This window comes from Aquarana catesbeiana, linkage group LG05 (assembly GCF_042186555.1).
Source record: "Aquarana catesbeiana isolate 2022-GZ linkage group LG05, ASM4218655v1, whole genome shotgun sequence".
NCBI lineage: Eukaryota > Metazoa > Chordata > Amphibia > Anura > Ranidae > Aquarana > Aquarana catesbeiana.
The window spans coordinates 230,487,371-230,506,238 of record NC_133328.1 but is presented as its reverse complement, the minus strand read 5'-3'; the positions used below and the strand labels follow the sequence as shown (position 1 = coordinate 230,506,238).

General features: G+C 42.4%; 1 protein-coding gene across 1 annotated transcript in view; it reads left to right on the top strand.

Annotated features, from left to right (window-relative positions):
* VWC2 (von Willebrand factor C domain containing 2) overlaps positions 1-18,868 on the top strand; it is a 1,458,416-nt gene that overhangs the window by 687,456 nt on the left and 752,092 nt on the right. The window contains exon 3 of the mRNA XM_073630619.1: positions 2,184-2,313. Within this exon, the coding sequence (XP_073486720.1) occupies positions 2,184-2,313 (130 nt within the window). The remainder of the gene's footprint in view (positions 1-2,183; positions 2,314-18,868) is intronic.

Here is an 18,868-nt window from a genome sequence, read left to right as displayed (position 1 = left end):
TTGTAAATAAAAAATCTTTTTTTCATAAATGTAAACCAACATGTATCCTGCTACAACCCAAATCAGCGCATTTAATTTAGTCTGTGTGAAAGTTATAGAGTCAACAATATACTCTATATACAAACTGTATATATTGAAAAATCGATCAGTCCTGATGTACTGACTGTCTATTTCATTTCTTGAGGCCCTTAAATGCCAGGACAGTACAATAACCACCAAAATGACCCCCTTTCAGAAAGTATACAATCCAAGGTATTTAATAAGAGGATGGTGAGTTTTTTTAAGTTGTTATTTTTTGTCACAATTTTTTGAAAATTATGAAATTAAATAAAATGTGTTTTTCCGCAAAGTTGTCATTTTATTGTCAAATTATTTCTCATACACAGCATAGGCATACTTACAATTACACCCTAAAACACATTCTGCTATGCCTCATGAGTATGGCGATACCACATGTGTGTGCTGTTATAGTCATCTCTGTATGAGTGATCAGGGAATATAGTCTAGTGTAGCATCACCTATAGCAGTCCCAGATCCTATAATCCAAAAAAGCCTAGCCTACTGGTACGTTGCTGCCCCAGGAATGCCATGGTCACTAGCCAGGAAGTACATGAGGGTGAAGAAAGGAAGAACAAAAGAGTTTCTGTGGTTCCAAAGAGTGCAGTTATTCATGGATGGCTGGGATTGGTGTCTCAAAGGAATCTAGTCAGTGGGATGTGCAGATGGGTCAGTTCAGGCTGTAGGCAGAGACAAGGACCGGTTCAGGCAGCAGGTAGAATTGTGGTCAATGTAAATGCAGAAGGCTGAGGCAACACTGCACTGGTGTAGAGGTGATCAGGGACACTGGGGCTGGTGTGGCAGTGATCAGCAACACTATAACTAGTATGGCAGTGACCACAGACACCATAACTGGTGTGATGGTGAACAGGGACAATATGATTTGCTGTGGTGGTGATGAGGGACACTGTAACTGGTGTGGTAGTGATTAGGGACAATATAACTAGTGTGGTGGTGCTTAGGTACACTTTAACTGGTGTGGCAGTGATCAGAGACAATATGAGTGGTGAGGTGGTGATCACGGACATTGTGAGTATTGCAGCAATGATTAGCAACACTGTGAGTGGGTGACAGTGAATAGGGACAATGTGAGTGATGTAGGGGTGATCAAGGAACCTGGAACTGGTGTGGTAGTGATCACGGACACCAAACCTGGTGTGGCGATGATCATGGACACCATAGCTGGTGTGGCGATAATCACAGACACTATGAGAATTAGTGTGGCAGTTATCACGGACACTGTAACTGGTGTTGTGATGATCAGGAACACTGTAACTGGTGTGGCAGTGATCATGGACACTGTAATCGGTGTGACAAATTTTGTTTACATTTGTTATATTAATATTACTTATTTATTTATTTACATACTGTCAACCTAGCCGAAGAGTGTCACTATAGTGACACTGAGCTACTCTGAAGGGTTGATCAGGATTTTTTTTTACACTGTAATTACTTTTAAAGCAATGATGGCTGTAAGAGCAATCATTTGTCACTCTATCTGGCTGCATTCTTGCAGCCATTGAGAAATACTGTGATAGCTGTGATTTGCCACAGCTATCACATGATACAGAGCTGCTGTGTATGGCCCTGTATTATGTGATATCTGTGACTGTAGTAAACAATGACCCAAGGAAATTACATATTATTTAATACTGTCCATTTGATTCCTGATTGGCTACTGAGATCACATGGTGCCGGTACAGTAATTAGTGTTCTGCTGTATCAGTGCTCTTCTGTGGAAACAGCAGGCACAGATTGTACTGTTGTGTGCTCCCAGGGAGCCTGAGCGAGCGGTGGATGCTAGGGGGCGTATGGGTACATCCACCTGCATAATCACTGTTTCTGTACAGCCGTTTATGTGCTATCTATGACCTAATGGGAAGCTGTTAAACAATGCCTGTAAATAGATAAGTAGCTTATATAGCCAAATGTCACAATCTTTCTCAAAGTTACCTCGCTGCCTCAGACCTCAGTAAAATATTGAAATCTTTGGATCAACAGACAGAAAACTAGCATGAAAACTTTGTATTTTCAAAGTATATGTTTCCCCTGAGGTCTATTTGTGAACAAACTATACTGTATAATATTACCAGTGTCACCATCAAAACATTTGATTTCTGTTTCAGGTTTCTCCATGTGAGAAATGTCGCTGTGATTCCAATGGTGAAGTTATGTGCACTGTGTCAGCATGTCCTCAGACCGAGTGTGTGGATCCTGTGTATGAGCCAGATCAATGTTGTCCAATCTGCAAAAATGGTAACATTTAATTCACTATTTCATTAATAAATGGCAAAGGATTTTTTGTAATTAAAAATCACTGTTTTTAATTTTAGGAATGTTAGAATACATTTCGGAATGCAAAATCATTGAATGTGCATAACAGTAATTTATTTTGTTACTGTTGTTGTTTAATTTATCCTATTAAGTAATTCTTCATGCTTAATTTTATTACGTTGCAGAGGGAAATATGAGCACAATAGAATTTAAAGTATCAGTCAGTGAGCTTTATGTAGCATTTATAATTTTTTATTATTATCGCTGTAAGAATAAGCTTGATGGGTGAACATAAGAGTAATACTGTGCAAAACTGAGTAAAGGATTAAAGCTATAAAGTAGATTTTCATTCACCTTGATTTATATTACTGGGGTACTGCTAATACATCTCTACATAGCATTTAATAAGGGGAAGTTATTATGTTTTTTTTAAAAGTTTATAAATGCAAGTTTTGTATATTTTTTAAAATATATTGTTTACAATCTTTTTTTTCAGATAAACATTTAATACAAGGTGCTTCCATGACATACATATATCTAATAAGAAAGGTTAGCACTAGCTTCACACTTGTTAGCTAACCCTACAGATTATAAATCCTTGTTAAAGTGGGAAAGAAAAATAAGGGGTTTGCTCTCCCTGAGTTATTTTCATGTATGTAGCTTTATATTCCATTGTAGTTGAATAGTTCTCTACTGAGCATCTACTGTTAAGTGTTCATTTTTCTAAAATGCCGTGATTTATGTTATCATTTGGCATGATGCAGTGGAAATAGCATGCCCTGGCACATAGTTTGCATAGATGGAAATTGAGTTTGCATATTAGCTGCTTTTCCTTTGTAAGGTAAAAAGATGCCCCATATTTAATGATTTCAATATATGCTTATTTTAAGATATGTCACTTTTCCATTAGACCACAAGTCTTCAAAACAGTTGCTTAAGAGGATCTTAGTGATAAGAGAGATGGAAGGAATGCTGAATGCAAGGTCAGATCCTAGCAGCTGCCATCAATTTGTGAGCAATGCACTATCCTGCCACTGACACCTGGAGGTGACAATGGCCTGCTCAGCTTCACACTGCGTAGAAATGTTGTAGCTGCCCCCTTTTAGTTTTTTTTTATATGCCACAAGATGGCAGCAGCTCAGTGATTATCCAGTATATACAAGAGGCATATTCTATGGTTTAGAGCATATTTATATGTATTTTAATGGATTGTTTAGTTTTATACACAATAGGCATTATGTTAAATAATCTGCCAATGATTTTAAAAGTATTTAAATATATTTAGTAGTATTTCCAGTCCTTGTGGGGATTGCCCTCCAAAGTGAGGGCAATTGGCAGCATATGAAATGGCAGAAGAGATGGTGGTGGCCACGCTTCCTGATGATTCCCTGGTTACGACAAAACTCATAGGGGCAGGAACTTCCATGAGTTGGAGCATACGCCAGCTCTAGAGCATACCAGAGTGGTGGCGCTCTACATTGACAGTGGCAGATTATTTCTAGTGCTGGGAAGGGCACGATCCTTGTGAGTGAATTTGATTTTTTTTTTAAATGATTTTATGGCTTCATAGGTTCTTAACAAATAAGAGGTTATACACTATGATGTTCCCATGATATCCTTTTCATAATTATATGGGCGAATGGATAGAGGTTCCTTGGACCATAGTTTAATTTATGAGAGACACTTCTCATTAAAGACAGTGTGACCCACCTCAGTATACGATTGGGGGGGGTCAACTCTTACGGGTGAGTGCATACCCTGGTGGGGGCACAGACGGTGGACTGCTGTGGAAGCATTTTCGTATACACAGAGCACTTGGGACGTTTTTGATTAAAGGGACAGTCAACTGATTAGCTTATGCAAAGGTACACTTTGAAAATTTGGATCACATTACAGTATGATGGACATTTTTCATGTGCTGTTGTGAAGTACTTTTATTGCTTTGCACTTTATAAATATGTAATTTATTTATTTTTCATTTATCTCACAGTGGATGCATGTTGTATTTGTTATTTACTTAGTGAGTTTATTTATTGGATTTGATAGGGGTAAGTGAAGCTCTTTTAGAATCAACCCTCACTGCATGGTATACATGTTCATACCGCTTAGAGAGCAGTAGTGACCCAAATATCATATTTCATTTTTCTTTTGCGCAAATGTTTTTTCACATTTCTTTTAACTCTAAAGTTAACCCTTAACAACAGCTGCCACCACACCTTTCAAAGAAAATATGAACTGATCACATTGTCTGACTTTCAAGAAACATTTGTAATATACACTGCTAGGCCAGACAGGATTATGAAAAAGTTAAAAATATAGCAGTGCTCTTCAAAGATACATGAATTCTTTAAGTTTGGGTTTAGGGCATTAGAGATAAGGCTTAAGATTTTTTTTTTTATATATTTTAATAAAAAGGCAAGAAACCTGTGAAAATCAAATATTTACAGAAAAAAGACATTAGAAAAAAGATATTATTAGAACAGTAAAATAAATGGAACTAAAAGTCATAGTATTTAACATGTTTCCTGGTCTTTGGTAATGACAGTGTCTGGCTCAATGTAGCATGAGTCTGGTCTTGTGTATCAGAGTCATTGGCCTTCAGAATGTGGCACCTGACAAGGGCAATTGTAAATCATACCTTTTATGATAGCCATTACACATTTCTGGGTTTCAGTGTGATTACCTAAGTGCTTATAAAGACTATATAGATTACTGCCAGAAGTCTTTTTTTTTTAATTGTTTATTTAACAGATTTTACATATAATACAAAGTAACATGTAATTATCACATTCAATTACAAGTGATGGAAGTATACACTGTCATTGAAATATATACCTAGTTGGGGTGAAATTTAAAAGCTAGTATAGTTACCTAGATAGAGAGAAAGCCAACCAGGCATAAAAAAAAGAAGAAAATAGATTTTTATGTGTACGGTTTGGTTTCTATGGTATATACTCTCGATACCTATATGAGGTACATAAGCAGTACAGAGGCACAAAAGTGGAAGTGTCATAGTCAACATTTAGTGAAAACAATAAAGACCTAAAGATAAATTCTCTCTACAAGACCGCTATCTCTTAATTAGAACTGTATGTTTCAGAGCTATATTCAGATTCGTCCCATGACTGCCATATTTGTGTAAATTTTGGGATTGAATCATCAACTACAGCGGATAGATGTTCCATTCTCCGTATATCCGTTAAGATGGAGAGGGTTTGCGTGAGAGTGGGAGAGGAGGTATATAGCCAAAGCTTGGGAATGGTTCTTTTAGCCACTAATAATATGAAGGACATCAGTTTTCTTTTAGTTTTGTGGATACCTGAAACAGGTAGACCCAGTATGTAATGCATAGGGTTTAGGGGGACGGGGACCCCTAACAGCTTCTCCAGACTGTTCTCCACTTGAATTTGAGCCCAAAATTGGGTGACTAAAGGACATTCCCAGAAAATGTGATATTGTGAGCCCACAGCTTTATTACATCTCCAACACATTTTTGAGGTTGTTGGGTTGTATGCATGTAGGCGTTCTGGAGTTTTGTATCAGAAAAGTAGAATTTTGTACGCAGATTCTTTGTGTGTGACACAGCGGGAAATTCTGGAGGTGGATTCCCAGATGCTCTCCCAATCTAACAGAGAAATTTCATGTTGGAGTAACTGAGTCCATTTCTTCATGTAATGGTGACTATCTACCTTCAAGGGGTTAGCTTCATGTAAGATTCTATATATGGTGAAAATTAATTGGGGCTGGTAGGGGCCATTGGCACATAACATTTCGAAGTCTGATAGTTTGTCCAGGGAGAGAGTGGGTGATTTGGTGGCAAAGAAGTGTCTAAACTGTAAATAGGAATAGAAAAGTGTTTTTTAGGAATCTGGTATTGCTTTTGTAGGTCAACGAAGGGTATAGGTATCTCGTAGCTGGATTAACAAGATGCCTCAGCTGAAAAATCCCGGCCCCAGTCCAATGCAGCATACGATCATAGGACATGCTATCAGGGATGTCCGGGCTGAAGAGAACATTTATAAGAGGTGAGCATGGAGAAGATAGTGAATATCGATCAGAGCATCTTTTCCAAATTGCTAGAGTGAAAAGCATTGGAGCCAGGCATAAACCTCTCAGCTGGGGCATGTGTTAGTCACTAGATGGCCAGAGCATGTAACACGGATGAACTGGTGAGGTAACGCTCATTTCAATCTCGGCCATCTGTTGGGAGCTTTCCTGTGAGTCAAGGAAGTGAGGACCCTTAAGTGAGAGGCGTAATAATATTTAATAAAATCAGGGGCTCCTAAACCTCTATTTTTATGTGCTATGACCACCGATCCCGCCACCTAATGGGACGCGTTGTTCCATATAAAGCGGAGACTTCTTCTTTGGAGAGCTTTCAGTTGTAACATAGGTATTGCCACTGGGAGCGTCTCAAATAGATACACCAGTTTAGGTAATATCGTCATTTTAAGAATGTTTACGTGTCCCAGAAGGGAAAGGGGAAGTGCTGTCCATTGTGTCAAAAGACAATTAATCTCTTTGAATAGAGGGGGAAAATTAGCCGGATATAATGTAGAGAATGATGCTGTAAGCTGTACTCCTAAGTATTTCAGCGAGGAAGCGCACCAATGGTAATTATAATTTTGTTGAAGTATAGTTAATTGAGGGGGGGATGATATTAATGGGGAGGGCTTCCATCTTAGTAGCACTGATTTTGTAACATGAGATAGCACTAAAGGCCGTTAGAATATTATGGCGTGAAGGCAGTGATGTGTGTGGATAGGTGAGCGTCAGGAGGACGTCATCTGCAAAGAGGGATAGTTTGTATTCTCTTTGTCGCAAACATACTCCAGTGACATCAGGACTATCGCGTATGGCAGCAGCCAGGGGTTCCAAGCAGAGAACAAACAGTAAGGGTGATAGGGGGCACCCCTGTCTGATACTGTTACTGAGGGTGAATGAAGGAGATATATGAGATGATAGTTGTACCTGGGAGGTGGGATGAGAGTAAAGGGCCTCGGAGGGCTTGTATAAAAGGTCCAGAAAAGCCGTATTTCAACCAAAATTGCGAACATATAGGGCCAACTGAGGCAATCAAATGCTTTCTGAGCATCTAGACTTAGTATCAGGGCAGGGGTTTTTGTTCTGGTTAGTAGGTCAATAAGGTCTATAGTGCGCCTAGTGTTATCTCCTGCATGCCTTGTGGGGATGAAACCTACCTGGTCTCTATGTATTAGTGATGGTAATATTTTCGATAATCTATTTGCTAATGTTTTTGTGAAGATTTTATAATCAGAATTTAATAGGGCAATGGGGCGATAGTTATCAGGAATAGATGGATCTTTGCCTGGTTTGGGAATAACCGTGATATGTGCATGCAAAAACTGGGAATGGGGCACAGTACCTTTGAGTAGAGAGGAAAATAAATTTAACATGTGTGGAGCCAGAGTTGGGAGAAAGGTTTTGTAGTAAGAATAGGGTAGTCCATCAGGGCCTGGGGCTCTGTGTAAGGGGAGTAGTCTAATTACATCTGCTAATTCCTCAGCAGTAATTGGTGAATTGAGTAAGGATCGCTGGTCTGGAGACATTTGTGGAAGATATAATGATGATATAAAGGTGTCAAACTTCTCTTGTGTGAACTGGGTCAATGGGTCTGAGCATAGACAATTATAAAGTTTGTTATAGAAGTCCCCAAAGACCTTTGACATGGTCTGGGAGGAGTAAGTAGGTGTGCCGTCGGATTGTACTATATGGTCAGGGATAGATAGGGATGGGCGTGGATTTAACTTGTTAACTAGCATTCTATGTGGCTTATCTGCATATTCATAAAACCTCTGTCTTGACCATAACATGGCCCTAGAAACTTTACTCATATCCAAAGCCTTAATTTGGTTTCAGATAGATACCACTGTACATAATCGAGCTATTGTGGGAGATTTAAGTAAATGGATCTCCACTGAACGTAAGCGGATCAGAAGTTCCGATCGTTGTTGGGTTAATTCCTGCTTCTTGCGTGAAGCAGCGGAAATGCGTTCACCTCTAAAGAAGGCCTTGTGGGCCTCCCATAGGGTAGAAGAGCTTGTGACAGAGCATTAATTTAGCTGAAAATATTCTACAAGTTTCGATTGAAGTTGGTTTTTAGTAGTATCGTTTCGCAGAAGGGACTCATTAAGGCATGTCTTAGGTAGTGCAGAATGTATAGCTAGATCTAGCATTATGGGGGCGTGGTCAGAAGCAACTAAATGGGGTAATAGAGGTGCAGTAAGCAAAACATGATCTAGGCGAGAGTACATTTTGTGTGGAGGAGAGTAGAAGGTATATTGCCTATGTGTGGGATGTTTCACTCTCCATGCCTCAAACAGGTTATACAAGCGTGTTAGTTTCCAAAATGAGGTGGACAGTTTGTGGGCTTGAAGTGGTGATGTATTTTGGAAGAGTGCGTGTCTGTCTTTGCTGGGGGACATGCACAGATTAAAATTGCCTCCAACTATTGTAAAGGGTTGTGGGGATGAATGTAATCTCTCAAATACCTTTGTAAGGAATCAAATCTGCACCGCATTAGGGGCATAGACATTGACTAATGTGAGGGGCTTTTTTTGGTGAACACAGTTCAGGAGGACATACCGACCATGGGGGTCCAATATTTTTTTTTAAATCAAAAAAGGTTTTATTGAACATTCACATATTTTCCAACAATAATCAGTGCTCAGTTTGCAATTACAGATACATTGTTATTTCCTATTCTGTTCATGTACATGTATACAGAATTTATTTCAACTGATCTATCAACTTAATGCATTTCTCCAGCCATCAATAGTTCACCTCTCCCCGGTTCCACCCCCCGCCCGCACAATCTGTATTATACACTCTGTCTTGCATCCCCTCGTCCTGTTTAAAGAGATTGCAGGAGCCTGGACATCACTAGCTCTCTTGGGCTTAATCCTGGTGTGTCTAGCCATTTGGACCAAATCCGTTCAAACCTGCCCGGGCACCCCCTATGTTGGTATATGTATTTTTCCCTTATGAGGGTTTGTTCCATGTGTTCCACCCAGGAGCAGATAGTAGGTGGCCGCATAGATTTCCAGCCCATGAGGATGAGTTTCCTGGCCTGGAATAGAGCTCTGGAGAATGCGACCCTGACCGATTCCTCAGGGATCTCCTCCTCCAGGACCCCAAGTATACAACACATAGGATCTATGGGAACCTTTGTCTGAAATACCCCATTGAGCGTGCCCATCACCTCACTCCAGTATCGGTGGAGCTTCGGACATCTCCATAGGAGGTGAATAAGGTCCCCTTCGTGCTGTCGACAACGGGAACATAGAGGATCTGCCACCCTGCCCATTCTAAACAACTTTTTCGGGGTATAGTGCACTCTCAGTGCTATGAACAATTGGGAAACCTTTTGTGCGACATTAAGGGAACACGTGGATATGGATTGTAGGGCCTCCTCCCACTGCTCACCTGTGATCTGGCCAAAGTCCCCCTCCCAAGCAGATGCTGCATTGCAAGAGTAGGCCTGCAGGTGTCTTGCTAGTAACATCTGATAGCATTGAGATATAATTCCTTTGGTTACACTACTGGACTGCAGCACATGGAACACAGGAGTTGGCAACAATGTCCACCCACCAGCGTCCCCCTGCGCGGCGACCGCATGTCGCAATTGAAGGTATGAATAGAACATGTTATCCGGCAAGTTAAATTTGGCCGCCAGTTCTATAAAGGAGAGTAGTTTACCGTTCCCAAATATGTGTGAAAGCAGTTTTACCCCGTATTTGCGCCATCTAGGCCTTGTAGTAATTTTTCCACCTCAGTATAAGAGCAGTTACCCCATATTGGACTGAAATCAGTGAAGCCTTGCACCCCTTGGAGTTGTCTGACCTTATTCCATATTTTCTGTACTAGTGACAGCATTGGGGTCTGTTTATTGGATTTTGCAAACAGTTGTGCCTCAAGGCCCATGGGAATGGTCTCCGCTCCAGAGGCTATCAACATCATCCGCGCCGCCGAGCCCTTTGGCTCTGGAGTCATGGAGCCAACCAGCTGTTGCAATTGGGACGCTATATAATACAACCAGGGGTTGGGAACCGCCAACCCCCCATTGTCCTTCGATTGCTGTAGCTGTTCTAGCTTAATTCTGGGGTGTTTGTTATTCCATAGTAATTGACGAAAGAGTGTGTTTACTATTCTGAAAATTTTAAGAGGAATTACAACCGGTGTATTGTGTAGGAAGTATAGCAACTGTGGCATTAAGATCATTTTAATTAAGTTGGCCTTGCCTGCTAAGGACATCTTCAAGTTGTTCCAGGTGTTTATTTTGTCTCGAAAACGGGACAGCAAGGGATAGATATTTAAGGAACAGTAGTCTCCAATCCTGGGCACTACTTGTATGCCCAGATATTTGAAACTAGTGACCAGAGGGATGGGGCAATGGTCAGGAAGTGCAATCCCGTGATCTCCGTCCAACACCATCAGGGCCGACTTGGACCAGTTTATGGTTAACCCGGAGTAGTGACCAAACAGTTTTATTATAGACATCACCTCTAATAGTGAGTGACTCGTATCCCCTAGAAAGAGTAACATGTCGTCCGTGTACAACATGATTTTTTCATGCAGACTTCCATATTGGAACCCCTGTATCTGGGCACTGTCTCTTATCAGGGCTGCTAGTGGCTCTATTGTGATCGCAAAGAGCAGCGGGGACAGAGGGCAACCTTGCCTTGTCCCCCTGCCCAGGACGAAGGCTTGTGAAACTCTGTCCGCCATTCTAATATTGGCCTGGGGGGATGCATACAGTAACTTAACCCAAGCTATAAAGCGTTCCCCAAAGCCAAATTTTCCCAATACTGCCCACAGATATCTCCAGCTGACGCTGTCAAAGGCTTTGTTGGCGTTGAGAGACAGCAGTGCCCTTTGACTCCCGTTATCTGCTTGCATTTGCATGTTTAGGAACAGTCTCCTGAGATTTGTGGCCGTGGACTTTTGCGGCATGAAGCCAGCCTGATCCTGGTGTATAATGGAGGAGATGATCCCATTGACCCGAAGCGCCAAGACCTTGGCTAGGATCTTTACGTCACTCTGGAGTAACAAAATAGGTCTGTAGGGGGGGGCGTGGCTTGGCACACGGCAGAGATGGCTGCTCACTGAAGAGGCTCTGAGGCACACGCGGAGGTTCTAAGCCTAACACCCGACCTACAGCTTACAAATGCCGGGAAAGCTACACTGGACCCCCAGATCCCGGACACGCCGAAATTCGGCTTCAGCCAACGCCAACATAGCTGAAATCTTCAGGCACAACCACCCTTGCACAGGAGCCCTCCCTCCTCTCCGCTCTCCTCTCCAGACAAAAGACTGCCGAAGAAATACAAACAGAGCAGGGGCAATAGATCCCACGCGGATACCCCGAGGAGAATGGCCGGTCCATCCAGAGCTCAGGAATGTGAATAGATGCCCTATTTCACTATGGCCCTGACCTTAGTAAACCTGATGTTTGCAATATAATTCTTGTCACACAGGTATCCTCATCATACATATCGTCACCCATGGGTTATCTTCCCCAAGAGGGATGAACACTTTTGAAAGAATCAACCTAAGGGGTAGTTCTTACAACACCCCGCAGCTTACTACACAGCCAATATGCTCAGGATGCGGGTACTGGCACAAGCCTTGGGGAAGAATTGCCAAACCCGAGCCACACTCCTTGTTTGACTGAGGGTGTGGCAATGATTCCAGATGTGAAAGCAGATTTGCCCTAGACGTGGCTCACTGTTACACCAACATCCTCCCCAAGATTCGTCGAGACTTCAGCTGAGAAGCACAAAAGTCTGCATAACTATGCGGGAATGAAGAGACTGGGTGGGAGCGAGGTGTGATGGGGGGTGGTTCTGGGGGGGGGTTTGGAGGGGTTTTTTTTTTTGCCTGTGTTGCCCTAAACCGATCCAGATTGATCAGCTTTGAAATAGATGTGCACTTAGTTTGGGGATATACCTATGGATGACAATTAATGTTACTTACCAAGATAATAGTTTGATAACATATTTGTTATAGTTATACCTGTGTGACTCATAGAGTTCATGTTTTCACGTTTAGTTCCGAATTTATACATTACACATCCTGGTCGGGTGTGATCAATATAATGTCACTACTTTTATCTGTTTGAGCCACCGTGTGTGCCACGTTGAGACCGTTCTTATTTAGTTAACACAGTTCTCCAACTACTTGGTGCCTAGGTTACATCTAGCCGTGGTCGCCTCCCATCGACCCCGCAAAACCTATCTGTCTCCTCCAGGAGAAAGGGAAGACATTTACATTACGTCTGGGGGCACCTCTCCTCCTTCCGGGGCGTTTTAGTTGCTTTAGGAGAGTGATCCCCATTGTAATAACCTCCTGCTGAACTTTCTTTTCATTCTCTATTCTTTTTCCTCTCCCCCATTCTTTATCTTTTACTAAGACACCTGTTTGTTTAGCGGTTGGAGGGCACCCCCTCGGATAACTAGAGAGGCTTTGTCCCTGAGCGGAGTTCCAGTGTCAAACCTCAAATAACAGTTTTGTCTTTGCAGATTCAAACTCCGGCCATCTCCTCCTCTGCCACCACCATAGTATACTCATCATTGGGGAACCGACCCCTTGTGATTTCACATAATATCAGAGGTCTAAACATCCCCGAGCGACGTTCCACCCTGTTGAGAGAACTTAAAAAAGGTAAGCCTCAGTTTGTGTTTCTACAAGAGACCCATTTTAAGACAAACAACATTCCCAAATTAATAGCCCTGCAGTTCCCGAGAGCTTTCCACGCCACAACAGCTGACTCTAAGTCGAAAGGGGTTACGATATTGGTGGGCAGAGACACACCATTTAAACTGACTGAACAATTGTGTGATCCTGAGGGAAGATTCGTGTTTCTGAAGGGTTCATACAATGACTTCCCACTGACCTTGGCCAATGTGTACTTTCCCAATAAGTCTCACATCACTTTCTGCCAGCACATTGTGGGGGGGCTACAGGAGTTTGCCAATGGATGCATTATACTAGGGGGGGATTTTAACGTCCCCCTAAATCCACTATTGGACACGTCCAACAGTAGGACTTGCATCACCTATAAAATTCTGAAAAAAATTAAATCACTCCTGCAACAACTACAGTTGGTGGACTCCTGGCGCTTCCTCAATCCTGATGGTAGAGACTACACCCATTTCTCTGTACCGCACAACAGATATGCTCATTTGGATTGCATATTTGTCTCTCAGAGAGATCTATCGAAAATCTCTGCTGCGAAAATAGGCGCCCAAACAATATCGGACCATGCACCTATTTCATTAACTTTAGACCTAAAGAACACATTTAGACAACAATCGACATGGAGACTGAACACGTCTTTACTGACAGACCAGACACTCCTACCAGTACTTATGAGAAACATCACTGACTTTTTCAAACACAATAACACTCCTGGGGTAGACCCCCTAATAATGTGGGAAGCGCATAAATGTACCATTCGAGGAGTTCTGATAGAGATGGGTTCTAGACGTAAAAAGGAAAGAGACGCTCAGGTTAGAAAATTATTCGCCCAAATTGAGTCACTGGAACTGCTACACAAACAATCTCTCTCTGAGGCCTCAGCCAGGAGCCTCCTAGAGGCTAGGAAAGAATTACAGCAGATACTCAACGCTAAGGCCAAACGGATGCTTTTCTTTAAGAGACGGCTCTATTATGAGTCCGGCGACAAAGCTGGGAGGTTCTTGGCGAGGGCCCTGAGAGAACAAAGCTCGATTAATAAGATAGCTGGAATCAAAACTAAAGAGGGAAAGCTGGAAGTAGCTTCAGAGGCAATAGCAAAACAGTTCCATGCTTTCTACACGAAGCTCTATAACCTACCCCCACAACATAAACACCCACAAATGTCAGGGATCAGAGCGCAAATCATACAAGATTACATATTAAACAGTGGACTCCCAACCTTGTCTAAGGAGGATACAGAGCTACTAGAAGCCCCAATCACATCAGAGGAAATTAAACAGGCCATCAAACTACTAAAATCAGGCAAGAGCCCGGGTCCTGACGGATATTCCGCCACCTATTACAAATCCTTTATAGAGATTCTAACTGAACCCTTGAAAGATGCTCTGAACTCCTTATCCAAACCAAGATGTGTTCCCCCGGGTTTCCTTTCAGCACACATCATGGTTATACCGAAAGATGGCAAAAACCCCGAGGAGTGTGCTAGCTACTGTCCCATTTCTTTGCTGAACCTTGACGTCAAGTTGTTCGCAAAGATTATAGCGCTGAGGATGGGGCCGTTGCTTACAAAACTAATTGGTTTGGAGCAGGTGGGCTTTATGCCAAACAGAGAGGCCAGAGATAATGTAACCAAGGCACTCTTGCTAACACAGGCAGTTAGACAGCGGAAGATCGAGGGCTTTCTCCTCTCAACAGACGCGGAGAAGGCCTTCGATCGCGTAGCATGGGACTTCATGCGGGCGGTCTGTGGAAGGGTGGGTCTAGGACCAAGCATGCTGAATTGGATCTCGGCCCTTTATCAGGACCCGACAGCAGAACTAAAAATAAATGGTATCCTGTCAGAAAAAGTATATATTAAAAATGGGACTAGACAGGGTTGCCCCTTATCGCCCCTATTATTTATTCTCTCACTAGAGCCCTTTATCAAAACAGTACAAAATAATACTGCAATACAGGGTTTCCAGATTAAAAATAGAGAGTACAATTTATTGTTTTTCTTAACGAAACTGACCACAACGCTCCCTAACCTGCTACAAGAATTCGCGCACTATGGATACGTATCCAATTTGAAAATTAATTACACAAAGTCAGAGGCTCTGAACCTCTCCCTACCAGACAGCCTGCTCACCTTGACGCAGGCTAACTCAACGTTTAAGTGGGATAAGACCAAACTAAAATATTTGGGGATATGGCTTACGCCATCTTTAAAATCTGCCTTCGAGATAAATTTCGTGACCTTTCTTAAAAACTGCTCGAAAGATCTAACAAATTGGAATGAGAAGTTATTTTCTTGGTTCGGTAGAGCGGCTATAGTAAAAATGGTTATATTGCCCAAATTCCTGTATCTAACCCGCTAGTTACCGATAGAGATCCCTCAGAAATTTTTCAAAGAACTTAATACATTGGTCACGAGATTTCTCTGGCAACATAAAAAACCCAGAATCAAACTAGCCACCCTGGTCAAACCCAAAGACCTAGGAGGAATTCAATTCCCAATTCTTTCGCCGGTACTATCAGGCCTCACACATAACCAGAATCATAGACTGGCATTGCCATGATTCGGTGAAGGACTGGGTCACACTGGAGACAACGCTGGCCATGCTTCCCCTTAAATACTTACCTTGGTCCTCCTTCAAAAGACTACCTCACGCCATCCGGACACACCCGATCACTGGCGTTGAAGATTTTTAACTTGTTAGCTAAACATAAAAAGCTGACCACAGTACCTAGCCCTTTAACGCCCCTGACAGACAACCCTGACTTTATTCCAGGTCTACATAACCCAACTCTCAAGACGACTCCGGCGGGTGATCCCCTACTGGCAGGAGACTGCTATACCGAAAACAAATTTAGAGACTGGTTGTCCTTTAAAACAGAAATAAACCGGCCCCAATTGAAGCAATGGACATACTTCCAGATAAGAAGTTACTTAGGTAACATTAAGGAACCTCAAACACTACACAGATCCCTGACGGCCTTGGAGTCAGTCTGTCGAGAGGCCACCTCTGTTGCATATGCGTGGTTGAGTCGCTCGGGGGCGGATACGTCAGACGGGCACAGGAGGAGATGGTCGGAGGAACTTGAAATGGAGATCTCAGACAAACAATGGAGGTACGTTGCTATTCCAGCGCATAAATGTTCCATAAGCACAAAATTGCAAGAGACAAATTACAAACTCCTGACCCACTGGTATAGTACACCTGACAAATTACACAAATGGGACATACAAAAACCGGACACATGCTGGAGATGTCTCTCAGAGAAAGGCACACTAGCCCACATATGGTGGTACTGCTCCAAAATTGAACCATACTGGAATGAAATAAAGACTTTAATTAAAAAAATTACAGAGACTAGAGTGGAGCTGACTCCAGCATGCTGTCTACTACATCTGTCCAATTCCTCTCTTAAACGCTACAAACGCTCATTGACGATTCATCTCCTCAATGCAGCTAAATCCCAAATTCCTCTACATTGGCTGTCTACTTCTACTCCCTCTGTCAGGGAATGGATGTCGAAAGTTAGTGAAATTCATGAAATGGAAGACACATTGGCCCAAAACAAAGGCCACATTGAACGATTCCACAACACGTGGCAACCTTGGCTGATTTTCAAATACTCTGCAGATTTCCCTACCTGAATTATGGGAGGGGAGGACACTGGAACCTTGGGTGGGTGCCTCCCCTCTGTACCTTATATGTCTCCTTTACCCTATATCCTCCTACTCTCCTTTTACTTACCTTCTTTATTACATTTTCTATCTTGTTCCTTTCTTGCTGACCTTTAACTCACCTCTTCACTGGAATATACCTATTTTACATGTACTTCTCCCTTATGCGTGAGAAAGATTGCTTTAGATAGATACAGAAATCTCACTTATACATGTCATCCATACTAAGTGTTCTGAATACTTGAAAAGATGTTTCTGACACAATGGATAACACAGTGTATACAGAAATCTTATAACTCATATAGACACAAAGTTAACTCAGTGGAAATAACCTTAGACCCTTGGTGTTTGATAATTATTGAGACCTTTGTACGAGCTTTACACTAACAGTTTATTATGTAAATGACAAAAAGTACGCAGTTGCACCTGCGAAATTTGCATTGTACAGTACATTTCTATGTTTCTTTCTTTGTTTCAATAAACTTGAAATGATAAAAAAATTAGGTCTGTAGGAGCTGGGGTCAACCGGATCCTTCCCCTGCTTAAGCAGTAGAATTACGTTCGCTCTTGCCATAGATTCAGGGAGTCTACCTGCTTCCAGGCAAGCATTAAAAACCTTTAACAGTTCAGGAAGCATCTGTTCACCATATTGACTAAATACCTCCATGGGGAGGCCATCCTCACCCGGTGCCTTACACGTGGGAAAAGAGCAGGCCGCCGTCTGAAGCTTCTCCAAAGTTATAGAAGCATCCAACTGTTTTTGAGCCGTCGCTGACAATGAAGATAAATCAATTTTTGACATATACGCGGTTAGAACTGCATCCGAGTAAGCATCCCTTGGTCTATACAGGTCGCCGTAGAAGGATGCCAGCTCGGAAATAACGACCTCCGGAGAATTAACTACTTTCCCATTGGCAGCACGGATAGCTCCAATGGCTGGTGACTGCTGTTGAGATTGTGCAATTTTAGCAAGTAGGTGGCCCGTCTTTTCCCCCTCCTCATAGAATGCCAGCTTCGTAAAGAACCTCTTTCGCTCCGCAGTGGAGGATCTCAGCCGGTCCAAGGAATCCTGGGCTGACATCCATGCCTCCCTAGCGGAGTCAGTAGGGTTAGTTACATAGGTTAATTCTAGTTGCCTCACCAAGTCCCCTGCCTGTTCTAACAGGACCAAGGAGTTGTGTTTGACCTGCTGTATTTCCTGAACAAAAGTCCCTCTCAAGTGTGCTTTAAAGGTTTCCCATTTCAAATGAACATCAGTTAACTGTTGGTGCGCTTTAAAAAAAGCCCGGATCTGAGAGGCTATTCTTTCCTGTGAAGTGAAAGGCTTTAACCAGAAAGCATTTAACTTCCACGGGGCTCTGGGTAAGTTACTAGGGGGTCGGGTAGTTAGCCATAAAACTAATGGAGAGTGGTCCGACACTCCCTGAGGGAAGTATTCTACTTTAGATATGATGCCAACCAGATTTGGGGTGCCTATACATAAATCAATAAGGGATAGTGACCCATGGGTCTTACAAAAACAAGAAAATTGCTTGCTATCTGGATTACAGTTGCTCCACATATCAATCCATCCTACCTCTGCAAGTAGATGGCTAAGAGCAGTGCCCCGTCCACCCCCAGGGGGCCGCACAGGAGGGTGTCTGTCTAGTTTAGGGTCCAAGTAGCAATTGAAGTCACCCATTATCAGTACCGGTATATCCGGTTTGTTAGCTAAGTAAGAAATTAACAGCTGTAAAACCTCCCTGGAAAATGGAGGGGGCACATATACAAAGGCTAATATCAAGGTGATTGTATACAATTTACAATACAAAAACATAAATCTTCCAGATATGTCTATCAGGGAGTCCAGTTCCTGGTACACTAGGGCTTTATGTATCAATACACTCACTCCGCGCAAAAAAGCAGAGTAAGTGGAGTGGAGTGATAAGCTTTACCCACCCAGGCGTATTGTAAAAAGCTGACCGTATCGACCCGCAGGTGGGTTTCCTGCAAGCCGGTTATGGCCGGGTGGAACTTCCGCAGTCCAGTTGAAATCATAGATCTTTTTAATGGATCATTCACTCCCCGGACGTTCCAGGACACTATGGGTGTATCAGACATTGCGAAAATTTAGACCATTTCTTATAAGCATATCCCTGTCCTGTATTA